The sequence below is a fragment of the Pezoporus flaviventris genome, unplaced genomic scaffold (assembly GCF_033815535.1).
Source record: "Pezoporus flaviventris isolate CSIRO_AGI_PZ_B2104156 unplaced genomic scaffold, CSIRO_AGI_Pfla_v1 ptg000001l, whole genome shotgun sequence".
NCBI classification, from domain to species: Eukaryota; Metazoa; Chordata; class Aves; order Psittaciformes; family Psittacidae; genus Pezoporus; species Pezoporus flaviventris.
In genome coordinates, this window is record NW_026892549.1 from 61,444,054 (window position 1) to 61,457,585 (window position 13,532).

A 13,532-nucleotide genomic window follows, 5' to 3' on the forward strand; every position below is an offset into this window, starting at 1 on the left:
AGACACTGGAAGCTGCCCTGAGGTCTCTATCAGCTTCTCTTCTCCAGGCTGAACAGCCCCAGTGTTCTCTGCCTGCCTCCATACGGGAAGGCACCATTTTGCTTATCTTTTAATGCATGCTACTTATAATGAAGTGTTCTAATGGTTCTCCCTGGGTTGCCAGCTGGGTTGGTGTAAGGGAACCTGAGGGGCGATGATTGAGTTATATTTTGAGCACGGTCTTTCCTGACTTGTGCACATTGGTATCAACTGGATTCTGTGGACTGCAGATGGAAGCAGAACATCCTCAGATGCATATTGTTTAGGCTGAGGGAGAGTGGGGGATTTGCATTCAGTTTTCTGCTCAGCCAGACTTGCCACTTGAACCTTACTGCACAGGCAACTGGTCATTTTTACACTGGATTTTAGGCCATCTCTTTGGTAGCAGTTTTTCTGGGGGCGGGGGTCAGTGGTGCTTGGCATTGGACTTCAGAAGTAAAAGTTGAGGAGCATTAGGATTCCCCTGTGGATCTAGTTCCTGGACTCACTGTGTCTTGGTACCCACCTCCTTACCTCACACTGGGCCTGGGAAACCAGCATTTTGGTCACTGTAGGATGCTTAGATCCTCCTGTGATAACATTTAGAGATACCTGATAATTGCAGAGCCTCATAAATTGAAGGAGAATATAGCAACATGCCCAAGAAAAGTTATTTATGGTGTAAACATCATGATTTGAGTGCCCTTTCCTGAAGAAAATTATTACCCTCCTTGGTGTCTTTCTCTTTGCCTTTTAAATGACAGTGGGGTTTTATCAGCACATTTCAGAAGTTGCTTCCAAGTGGATAGAAATGTGCTTCATTGTCTGGCATGATTTCTGTCACACTGTTTTAGCTAGCTGTGTAACTTGCCAATTCAGGTTCATTGCTTTCAGGTCATGTTGGTGATCGACAGCGACACACATAGCTGCAGATCCACTGTCTTTCCTTGCTTGTGCTGTGTCACACTGAGACAGCATCAAGATACGTGACCTCTGTATCATCACAACTCATGGCATTGGGGATCCAGAACTCTGATGATGTCGTGATACTGTTGTATGAATTTATGTCTTGGAATCCACTATGGACATTGCATATAGCCCCTGGAGATGTAGATGGGGATCAGGAGACATGATTCCTGTGCCTGAATATTGGGGAAATCATAGAATGGTTTGCTTTGGAAAGGACCTTAAGACCACGGGCAGGGACACCTTCCACTAGAGCAGGTTGCTTAAAGCCTTGAACGCTGCCAGGGGTGGGGCTGAGCCATATTCAGCTTCTGGGTCATTTGTTTGTAAAGCCTGAATAACAATTCTATGCTCACATTTGATAAGATCCACGGATAGAACCACAGAGTGGTTGAAGCTGGAAGGGGCCACTGGAGGTCCAACCTCCCCACTAAGGCAGCGTCACCTATGGCACGTTGATCAGAATTGTGTCCACACAGCTCTTGAATACCTCCAGGGAAGGAGACTCTGCAACCTCTCTGGGCAACCTCTTCCAATGCTCAGTCATCCTCACAGTAAAGGAGTTTTTGCTCATGTTCAGGTGGAACATCCTGACAGCAGACATGTTGCAGTAACACTGTGTTCTGTAATCACTTGTTATTGTCGTTGCTCTCCAGTATCAAAAGGTGATTCAAATGTTCTAAGAGCTGTAATTCTTTGTTAAAGCAACTGGGTGAGAGAAGTTTGCAGTATTTGAGTATCTGGGTGGTGAAAAGGGCCATGAGCTTTCTCAGCCTTCCTTTAAAAGTCTCATTGTACATTACATCTCTGGAAGAAGAAATCAGTCCACTCCTATACATAAAAGACATGATAAGGCAACAGTTTTGCTTACACTTAGGTTGTAAGTGGAGAGCAAAAGAAGATACCAGGTAAAGGTTCAAGGATCTGCAGCCACACAGCCACAAAACCAAGTCCTCCATACTGATAAAAGGGAATGGAAATGATGAGGTACCAGTGGCAGTAGTGGTGATTGTCATTTGGTGGTGATTGGCTGTAGAGACCTGGCTTATCCACACAGTTCATTGGACTGGGCTGTCAGCTGTTTATTTCCAGAGGCACAGTGAATAGTTACATACATGTTAGGTTCTGTTTCGCCCTCTTCAGGAAAATGTGCCTTTATCATGAGCAGCCTGCAGGTTAGCAGCAAAAGAAAAGGTGGAGATTGGAGGCATTTATATTAGGGGAATGCCAAGAGTAGTTTCACTCTTGCAACAAGAGATACTGAGGTTTCCTTCACTTCCTAGAGCTTGCTCCCAAGCATGGACTTGATACTGCTAAGCAATGAGATGTGTTACATCACATTTATTTGGTAGATGTAGGTTCTCTGCTCTTGGCCTTTCTTGCAGTATTTAGCAGAGGTTTTTTCCTAACTTACTTCTAACCTTGTGAGAAAAATGGTCTGAACAGATGAAATGTACATAAACTTCCACAATAAGAACACCAGGGTCTCTGCAGATGTCATCCTTCTGGTGACACTGAGCTCTCTGCCTTCCCAAATGTCTGCTTTTCCCTGCCGAGCAGCCTTGTAAGCTATTGCTGTCAGCCTTTGCAAAAACCTCTGTCCCCTTCAATCCAGAACTGAGAGCAAAGATGCACCTGGGTGTTCTGTCACCTGCTCCAGATACTTTCATCAGTCTAATTCAAAGAGATAAACACCTTTTTATCTGTCAGTCCTAGGGGATGGAACCAGGAGCTTGCACATTACTACCCGTGGACCAAAACGTGTGAAATCTGTAAGACTTTGAAAGCTCCAAACCTGAATCTGCTTGGCAGAACTTGAGCTGTGCCAGCATCTGTTACATGCTACTGCTGTCAAGAGCCTCTGCTGGTTCAAGGCATCATTTACACTTTGTTTTCTGCAGCAGACATTGAATTCTGCACTTGTTTCTGTATTGTTTTCCTGCTAGTACCTTTAGGTGTTTGAACCCATTTCTTGTTTAGTGGTTTTAGTATCTTTCTAACGTGTGCTGAAAACAGCTATGAGGTAACCTCAGCTGTCTCTCTTGGACTGAGATACTCTGCACATGGCAGTTAGCTGTCAAAAATGCCTGTGGGACTTAGTCTTAACTAACCTAAACCTAACTGTACTGATCTTGTAACTGGTTAATATCACCAGCTGCGCACTTTCTGTAATCTTGCACAGTTGTGCAGTTGTAGGCTTAGGCATTCTCCTACTAAAAGCATTATGTGGTACTATTTAAATGATCTGTTTAATCTGTTTTTTCTGCTTTGCTTTTCTTTTTGCCCCCCTTGTACACATAAATATCCTCACTGGAATCTCTAGAGAACTTTTAGAAATTGCTAAACTTACCTTTTTTGAATGCAGGAATCAGAACATTACTGACTCTGGCAGTGGGCACATCCCTTAATGTATAGAATCATAGAATAGTTTGGGTTGGAAAGGACCTTAAGATAATCCAGTTCCAACCCCCTGCCACAGGCAGGGACACCTCACACTAGAGCAGGTTGCTCCAAGCCCCTGTGTCCAACCTGACCTTGAACACTGCCAGGGATGGGGCAGCCACAGCTTCTCTGGGCACCCTGTGCCAGCGCCTCAGCACCCTCACAGGGAAGAACTTCTGCCTTAGATCTAACCTGAACTTCCCCTGTTTCAGTTTGAACCCATCACCCCTTGTCCAACCGCTGCAGTCCCTTATAAAGAGTCCCCTTCCAGCATCCTTGTAGGCCCCAAAGACTTCTTCTTTCTTAGCACAGAGCTCTAAATTGTGCTCCCAGGCTTTGTTCTTTCTTAGTTTTGGTTGGGCATATGTTTTGTAGCAACACAGCACTGGCTTTTTTTCATGCTTCTCAGGAGATCCTGGCTGACATTTATCTCTGCCTTGGTTCTGACTCTGCAGAGCTCTTTATGCAATTTATTCTCCATTGAGTTGTGAGCTTTCTCATAGCTGAAAATGAAGATGACTCAGACAATTTACAGCTGATTCAACAGTAGAAGGTCAATTTTAGCTTCTCCTTTACCCTTTGGGTGCTAAGGATTTATTTTCTGCCCAAGAAGGACATTATTTGTAATCTCTCTCTTGTGTCATTTTCTCAGCTTCCCATTTTCTTCTCCTCTTTTTATTTGTTTGGTTTCCAGTATCAAAGAGTAGCTTGTCAGAAGTCTTAAAAACTGGCCAGGAAGGCATTTACTATTAGTATGTAGGATGCAGAAACTGGTTGCATGTGAATGACTGAACTGCAGTTGTTCGAATTTATAGTGAGACTGAAAAGCCAGCAAGGAAGTAAGTAAAAAGTATTTCACATCTCCCATCAAAACATCCATTCTTCACATCTCAACTTGTCAGACAATCTTTAGTGTCATTTCTAACTCTCAAAATACGTTCTTTCTTTAAATCTAGGCTTTTTCGTGGTTTTATTTCAATGAATCTTAAAGATACTGCACTGAGGTGAAACACTAGATGTGGATCCTGGAGTCTGCTCTTAGATGAATAGAATGTGGTTTCTGCTTTTACTAACTATATATGTTGAAATTCCCCTGTTTCAGTGTGAACCCATCACCCCTTGTCCTGTCGCTACAGTCCCTGATGCAGAGTCCCTCTCCAGCATCCTTGGAGCCCCCTTCAGATACTGGAAGCTGCTCTGAGGTCTCCATGCAACTTCTCTTCTCCAGGCCCCAATGTTCTCAGCCTGTCTTTCTGCATAAATAATACAGAAATAAACAAAGCGTAGCTGAAACCCCCGCTCCATAGCGTTCAGTGCCTTTGGCTGTCCTTGGCTTGCTGCTTGGTGGAAAGCTGTTCCTTCCATTCCTTCCTTTTGACTCATTTTCACATAGGGAAAATAGACTTGTGACTGTCCTGTGTATTTCTTGGAGCATCTAGACTGGGAGAGACAATTGTTTTTACTAATCTTGCATCCCATTAACTACTCCTGGCTTATGACCTCAGATACAAATACAATCCTAACAGGAGGCACAAAGATTTATTGCTTTAGGGTAATAACATGAGCTTTGAACTAGGAAGGGAATTGCTTAGGCAGTCTTTGTCATTGAATTTGTCCAGGATGTTATGGATAGATCATCTTCCAGAGCGGTTGTCATGGCTGACTGTTCTCTAACCCCATTCCAAAAACAGGAAGAAAAAAGTTGGTCCCTTTAAAATCTTGCTGAATTAGATATATTAATTATTTGACAAAGAGCATGGAGGGAAATGCACCTCTACAAATGGTGTGTCGGGGTCTCATTCCAGTAGATTCTTCTCTTCCTTTGTGAAAAGAGAAAACTATCTGCTCGGAATCTGAGCCTTATGGATGTTATTGCCATGTATTGATTAACCTGCATTTACTGTTCTGATCATTCAAATAGCTTGTGGAAAAGCAGTTCTTTCACAGTTCTTTTCAGTTGCTAATTTCTGTAATTCATTTTGGTAACACTTTGCAATGGAAAATGTATGTGCCACAATACCTCTCTGTTCTGTCTTTGCTAGGCAGGAATAGTCCACTGTTAGCCAGAGACCCCTGTGGGCTGTTTCTATCTGTGTAGTATTTTACTTTCAAGAACAGGAACATGTTTTACTTGACAATGCCCTGAAAAATTCAACTTCCAACCATATCTAACAGGATGCTAAACATTTATAGAAAAGATTTCCACACTAATCATTCACTGAGAGCAATGCAACAGAGAGAGAAGCGACCAATGCAGATGAAAAGCACTAATTGTGCTAATGAAACTTTTTAATGTCTTCTACTGACAAGGCAAGCATTGGAAAGCTGCTGCCTCTTTGAAATGGATAAAGCACTGTCATTCAATAAATGTTCCTTATTTGTCATGGCATCTTTCCAAGCAGTTTCTGAGCTTAGTTCTCAAAGCCAGGAACACCCTAGTAAGCAGTTTCAGTGTAGCAGGTAATAATAGAGAACCAGATGCAAGTAAACATAAGGGTTGTGTTAGTCTCCCCTGGCAGTGCAGGAATGAGCCACATCCCCTTCTTTGTTCATTTTCACCTGCTGGTACTGACCAGGATTGTGATAGTCGATACCAGGAACCAGGTACCGTTCCTCCTCGTTTTCCTGATGCCTGTTTCACACAGAAGAAAAGTCAAAGCACAAGGCAGCAGGAAGAGAAGATACCAAAGCCAGCAGGAGCCATGGAAGCTATGATCTGAGTGAAACTAATCCATCAATGATGATTTTTTTCTGCCATTGTCTTGAAGTCTAAAGAGATTTCCAGAATTTCGGCTCTTCTCTGTGCTGTAATGACTTTTCCAGCCCCGACTGTGAGAAACTCGGGGAGAAGAAAACCACCTGGCATCCAGTGAAAAGGTTGTGGTTTACCTTTCCTGCTGACTATCCTAGAGGAAGGGAGGGCATCGTGAGTTCTGGACCTACTGGGCATGAACAAGGAGTTGAACTTCCCTTTCTCTGTGGGATATTTTCAGTATGCTTAAGGGTATTTTTAGGCAGTGAGAGTCTTTTCTAAGAGCTTGTATAGAATAACTATCCTCATTGGTTTCTAAGCTTTAATACTCTGTCTTGAAAATACCCACACTGCTGATATTTTTCTTGAGAACTGAAATGAAAAGATGATGTAGAAGTACCTATTCATTTCATAAAACTAGTAAGATCCAGCTACTGGTGCAGGATTCAATTGCTGTGTATCAACTGCAATGAAAATTTCTACTTCCAAGGGTTTTTTTCTACCTTTGGGGAAGATTCTATGACCTAAGCTGCTCTGCAGCCCCATTTCAATGAACCTGCTTTCTGGAATTGCTACATGCAACATTATTGTAAGGCAGGTGGGATGCTCAGTGGAGAGTGCATGATGAAAACCTGTGTGGATGCTATGCAGTTTTTAGATTCCTACATAATACGCCATAGGTAGTTTCATGGTTTTCCTAATATTTGGCTGTGTAATGTCAAGGTCAGCTGCTGTTGTTCCCGTTTCTGTAAGATGACCTTTCTTTTCTTTTTAAATGTTCCTAATGGAATTAAACACTGGACATGAGCATAATAATAAGCTAAATAATTTGCTTACATCCAATTTGGAGACTGGCCTAGTTACTGTAGAAGTGGTATTAAGCATGCTGGCTACTGGCATTGCTCTATGAAGAAAAGGTTAATGCCATAAAAATTATGCGTCCTCAGATGGTTGTATCCTGTTAGCAACTGCTCACACCATTTCCCAAAGGTCAGGTTTCGTGCTGCTGAGTGAGAATCTGCTTCTGCAGCCCTTACGTTCTGTACTCGGAGCTCCTACTGATTTTAATCTCTCTAAATCAACAGAAATTTTATGGGAGGGAGAGGGAGGGGAGAGCAACCACTACTAATGTTTTAATGCCTCTCTATTTCGGAGGTAGTTGTACTTCATATTTACAACATGAGCACACGGCAGTCAGTTCAAAGGAAATGAGCCTTATGTGCTTCTAAGAGCAATAGCTTCTGGCAACGTGAAGAGTATAAAAGTCTGCATGATGCTTGCAGGGACGGTGACTCCAGCCCTGCCCTGGGCAGCCTGTTCCAATGCCTGAGCACCCTCTGGGGAAGGAATTGCTCCTCAGCTCCATCTAAACCTGCCCTGGTGCAGCTTGAGGCTGTTTCCTCTTGTCCCATCCCTTGTTCCTTGGGAACTTCTCTCCATTGAACCACTTGCTGAAGGTATCCTGAACTTGCTCATTCTATGCTTTTCATCTTAATTTTATGAAGCAATGGATAACACCCAACTTGGGAATGGGATTTCAGGTGTAATGCTAATGAGAAATGTCTGGTATCATTTGTAAGAACATAAGTAGTTCTGCTGCACAACTGTGTGAGCTTATCCAGCAGAAAATACAGAGTTACAGAGGATGTACTGGACTCCTGCCAGGATGAGCTGCATACATTAAGTGATAACCAGAGCTTGAATATGCAGTGATTATGGTGCATAATTTATGATATTAGCCTATTTGTCTTTCCCTTTTGAGAGGAAGGCTAGTAAGTGGCTTAATTTCGTCTTATGTAGAGACGTGCTTCAAAGTATCTTTGGGGTCTTGTATACCTTACCTGTTTGTGATACAATTGCTTAAGGGCCAAGCTTGGTTATGGAAAGAGATGACTGCAGGTTTTACTATGCAGCTGCCCCTGAATTGAGGAATCCTCAGTCTTTGAAGGAAGACCTCAGAATTCCATGCAGAATGCCATGTCAAAGTGACAGTCTGGTATCTTTTACACACCTGGGGATGGCTTTGCCTTTCACCTCCTCAGTATCCCAGGATAGTTTACTCACCAGTCATGGTAGAAGCAAAAGATAATGATGGCAAATGTGCAGAGCTAAGAATCAGTCTCTCTTCTGTTTAAGTGTGGAGTTTAAAAATGAGAGGGTGGATCCATCCAGATAGAGACCACATGGTAAAACAACAGCCCTGCAAGTAGACAGGGAATGGTTTTTCACACAGGTTTTCCTGCTAACGGCAAAGGTTTCCTTCAGTTAAAACTAAGCTTATCACCATCTCTCTGGTACCTTCAACTGTTGCTCATGGATCTTAGAGCAATGTGTTCCCAGCATGCATGAAAGCACTGGAGAATGCTGGAACCCAGCTTCTATAGATGGTAGCCACAGAAAGGGCTGGCCATATACTTCCTTCATACTTCTGTGCTTTTAGATTGGTGACAGTTTTATACTGAAAACATAGAATCTTGAGGAGTGGGCAAGTGCATGCCCTTAATGGCTAAATACAGAATATTTAGCTGATAAGTTGTATGTCCTCAACATAAAAAGGACATGGAGCTGTTGGAGCAAGTCCAGAGGAGGCCATGAGGATGATCAGGGGTTGGAGCACCTCCTGTATGGAGACAGGCTGAGAACATTGGGGCTGTTCAGCCTGGAGAAGAGAAGGCTGCGTGGAGACCTCAGAGCAGCTTCCAGTGTCTGAAGGGGGTCTATAGGGATGCTGGGGATGAATTCCTTAGTAGGGACTGTAGTGACAGGACAAGGGGTAATGGGTTAAAACTTAAACAGGGGAAGTTTAGATTGGATATAAGGAGGAAATTCTTTCCTGTTAGGGTGGTGAGGCACTGGAATGGGTTGCCCAGGGAAGCTGTGAATGCTCCATCCCTGGCAGTGTTCAAGGCCGGGTTGGACAGAGCCTTGGGTGACACGGTTTAGTGTGAGGTGTCCCTGCCCATGGCATGTGGGCTGGAACTAGCTGATCTTAAGGTCCTTTCCAACCCTAACTATTCTATGATTCTGTAAGTTGTATTATTAACCTCACTCTTTGTAATGAAAAGGTACAAAAAAGAAGGCAAACTACAACACAGAAAACCACTGTATTCAAATGATTGAAATTAATTCAGTAAAGGGAGTTTCAGGATTGGGCTGTAAAACCTTCAGGCGTTCTACAAATGTCTGAGCTAATGTTGGATTATGTACAAAATGGGCTGCACAGATACATACACTTTACTGCACAGGGCAGGTCTTTGTGACTCCACTTGCCTACCGTACATAGGAAAGGCAGCAGTGCTCTGCTGCTGTTCAGTGTCTGTTGCATCAGTCTTCCAAGGAATCACTGATTACCTTGGAAAGGAGTTTTCTTTCATCAAAAGCAAGGATAACAATGCTGGTATTTTTGGTGAATGAGATGAGGAAATTTATTCCAAAATCCTGAGTTTAGTCAGACCCTTTCCAGTGGTGCCCTGCGGCAACACGAGGAGCACTGGCCATAAACTAACACACACCAAGTGTCACCTCAACATGAGGACGAACTTCTTTACGTGAGTGTGTCAGAGCCTTGGCACAGGCTGCCCAGGGGGTTGGACTGGGTGATCTCCAGAGGCCCCTTCAGTCACTCCTGTGAGTCTGTGGTTTTTATTGAGCCAGTTATGCCAAAGGTTCCAAGTTTTCTGTCAGTTTGTACAGCGCTGCAGTTGCTGAAGATGTGTCTACCAATGAAGATAACCTCAGAGCTGCAGTGATCATTTTCCAAATAGGCTGTTTTCCTAAGTTTATCTTGGGTAAGATTAAATAATCACTATTTGAGGTTTCAGATGTGAATGTTTCATTTCGATTGACAAAACTGTGTTCTGTAGCATTTTATTTTGGCTATGTCGTGGTAGATGTGCGTGTATAGGTTTTAGTTCTGAGGATATACAGCCCAGAGGTACATGGTGTCCCTCTGGCATAGCAAATTTCAGTTCTCACCTATAAAGAACTCCCTGCAAGATTACTTAATCTGAAGATAGCAAGCAGATTTAAGAAGATTAATTCTCTTATTGATGTAAACACTAAGTAACTAATGTGCTATAACTGCTGTTCATTATATCAAACTCAATCATTTCATTGTTGCCTTGTTCCCCTCCTCCTCCTTTATTTCATCTCCATCTGCTCACTCTCTCTGGTATTTGCACTGTGTCGTATGAGGGGCCCAAGCTTACTAGGGCAAAATGTTACCTTCTGTGGAAACAGGGTTTAGCTGCACATAAAACTGCAATACAAATGTAATGTTAATGCTTGTGCTGCCGCTATTTTGACTGTTTTTCTTCTCTCTGTGTAACTCTTGAAAAGTACCGTTCCTATTATGGAGCTAGTTGAGCTACGTGCCAGTGAATGTTAAGGGTAAAATTGATCATATCTCACTAGAGCCCTTTAAAAGAAGAGTGCTAGTCAAAGCCAGTCATCAGCACTCAATTCGTTATTGTTGCAAGTGCTATCTTCAGAAATTGGTATTTCTTAGGATGGATTGAATGACATTTTCAGAGGATGACTCATCCTGCCCCAATGTAGTGGCGCTTAGTCACCTACTAGAGTTGTCTCTCTCCATCAACTAGGTATTAAGACCATATGAAAAGCTTCTATTTGGTGCCTAACTTGTTTGAATCATACTGCAAGTGTTCTGGGCACAGCCCCCATTTCTGACTCTGTCCTGCTTCTGCTCCAACTGCTAGAAAGTGATTTTTCTCTTGCATTATGATGGTACTACAAGCATAGATCTTAGCATTTACATGCCCTGGCCTTTAGGACTTAAATCACTGCATATCATGAAACAATTTAATTAAACAAATGTCCTTTTAGTTATCTCTTAACAGTATCTGCCATTAAATATATTAAATACGTTGTGTATTGGCAGAGTAAAGCCAAATTTTATCAAATAACGAAGTACTACCTTGCCTGCTGTTTGCCAAATTAGGGGGCTTTTCCCAGTTTCCTTCCTGGATAAAGCCAGGAGGTATCTAGAGATTTTGGTTCATTCTGTTTCTTCCTTGCTTCTGTGCCATCAACACGGATGCAGCATTCCCTTCAGAAATGCTTGGTTTATTGTAGTAGTGTGGAGATGTAGCAGGGAAGCAGCCACGGCGTTCCCATGACAGCTGCTGGCACTCTGGGAAAGCATGAAAGAGGTAAATAGAAAGGGAAAAGCAGTGGATTATTTGATACCAGTTCTTAGTTTCCTTCCCATTGAGGAGGTTTTCTTGGATTGTCTTTGTTGCTTTATTCCCTTTTGCCATAGCAATATAGAACTAGAAAATTCTGTGAAAGGTGCTGATGTAAGCACATGAAAGGGTAGTGAATGTGGTTTGAAATTGGAAAGATCCCCTTGTAATGAAGGTCATTATTTCAAAGTATTGTGGAACAGTGCACCTAAGGTTTCCCTTTGTCTGCACTGCTTACACTTGTGTCTCTTGAGCTGGTATTTCACTTAAAATTAGGTAGGAAATGAAAAGAACAAGATAAATCCATGAGGAATATCAGGAGGACTCCCGCTCTGAGATCAATGGTGGTCTTCCCAAAAAAGGTGCTTTCCAAACCCTGTCTGTCACTTGAGTTTCAACTGACAATTCTACCGATAGCCTTCTGAAACAGAACTTGTGGGTTCTGGGCTTTTCTCTGCCATTCTGCTGTCATTGCATAGAACGGACATAAAGCAGCAGGGAATACTGTGATATTATTTAGCAGAATATATTTAGCTGGCTGCATTAGTCACTGGGGACTGTGTTCTTGCTTCTGTTTGTTTGATTTAATACATGATTGCGTATTGAACCATGCAGCAGATAAACATCATGTTCATTATAATAAAAAGTAAAGCTCTGGTTTTACTTGATCAGGCACCTGCATGTCCAGGAAGGCAAGAGCAGGCCTTGTGTAAAAGTATTAAAAAAAAGCAATATGATTGTCTTTTTGCTTTCGTCTAAGCAGCTTGGAGCTTTGACCTGCCTCCCCTATGCATTGCCAAGCATTTCTGCCCCTCTTTGTTGAAACAAATAGCAGCCTACATCGTGCAACAGTCAACTTCTATGAGGAGAGCAGCAGCAAGGATCAAGTGCATGTATGTTTTTCAAGTGGGGCAAGTCAGATAGGAGGAATCCAGGTTTGAACTTCATCACCTGCAAGAAACCAAGCCTTGCAGACTTGTCCTAAGGCAAGAAAATGCTTTAAATGGGAGTGGAGGAAGAAGGGGCTGAGAAAGAATAGGACAGGAGGTGATAGGTTCACACTGAAACGGGGAGTTCAGGTTAGATCTAAGGCAGAAGCTCTTCCCTGTGAGGGTGCTGAGACGCTGGCACAGGGTGCCCAGAGAAGCTGTGGCTGCCCCATCCCTGGCAGTGTTCAAGGCCAGGTTGGACACAGGGGCTTGGAGCAACCGGCTCTAGTGTGAGGTGTCCCTGCTCTGGCAGGAGTTGGAACTGGGTGATATTAAGGTCCTTTCCAACCCAGACCAGTCTAGGATTCTATGACTCTGTAGGGGATGACAGTACCAGGGCAGGTCTTACCTCTATAAAAAGAAATAAAAGTCCACCAGTATTTTCAGAAACAGTAAGTTTACAGGGCTTTCAAAGAAAGAAAATACAGATTTGTTTTTTTTATATATATACCTTCTGCTTTAAAGCTTTTTGGCGTCTGCTCATTTACTCCATAGTTGAGCCCCTCGCTACTCAATAAGGTGACCTCATTGCTTTTCTCACCTAATGATCTTTACTCTAAAACCTGGAGGTTTGAGAAGGGGAATAATTAATTACCTTAATTCCTCAGTGAAGCACCAAGTTGATAATCAATCCATTTCCCATGGAGCACCACTTTTTTGGGGATGAAAACCAGAGCCTGACATTTTGGTGCCTTATTTTTTTTTTCCGCAGTGACCTGTGTTGACTCAGATAGCTCTGAGATGACTACCAAGGAAGGTGACTTTAAACCTCCTCTTGGCCTTATATCCTGTATTCTTTGGTTTGTAACTCTACTAAATGGCCAGTCCACCTGGAGTATTTGAAGCATGGGAACCAGACTGAGCCAAATAATACAAGTGAATCTTGTATCCAATAGATTGTTAGTTGCACACCATGTTTTTAAATGCTTTCAAGTTAAATATTAGAGGCTAAATAGTGCCAGCGTTGTAGAGTAACAGAAAAGCATAAAGACAAACTCTCTTCTTTGTCATGCCCCTTAATAATTCCTTTAAGTCTTGTGCTTCACTTAGTGGCAGCCAACATACACTTGCTAACGTTTGTGTCTCAAGTACAAAGCAAAACTGCTCTCTCCATGTCAGTGGTTGGACATTCAGGGTGGTTCTGGGATCTCCATCCTTTGA

At 42.8% G+C, this 13,532-nt stretch overlaps 1 protein-coding gene across 3 annotated transcripts in view; it reads left to right on the top strand.

Annotated features, from left to right (window-relative positions):
- Positions 1-13,532, top strand: part of PLPPR5 (phospholipid phosphatase related 5) — a 112,193-nt gene that overhangs the window by 31,294 nt on the left and 67,367 nt on the right. The window contains exon 1 of one of the 3 annotated variants that reach the window (XM_061461787.1): positions 12,148-12,275. The exons of the other annotated variants lie outside the window; for them this stretch is intronic. Coding sequence (XP_061317771.1) covers positions 12,171-12,275 — 105 coding nt within the window. The 5' untranslated portion in view covers positions 12,148-12,170. Of the gene's footprint in view, positions 1-12,147; positions 12,276-13,532 lie in introns of those variants that run through there. 3 annotated transcript variants of the gene reach the window in all.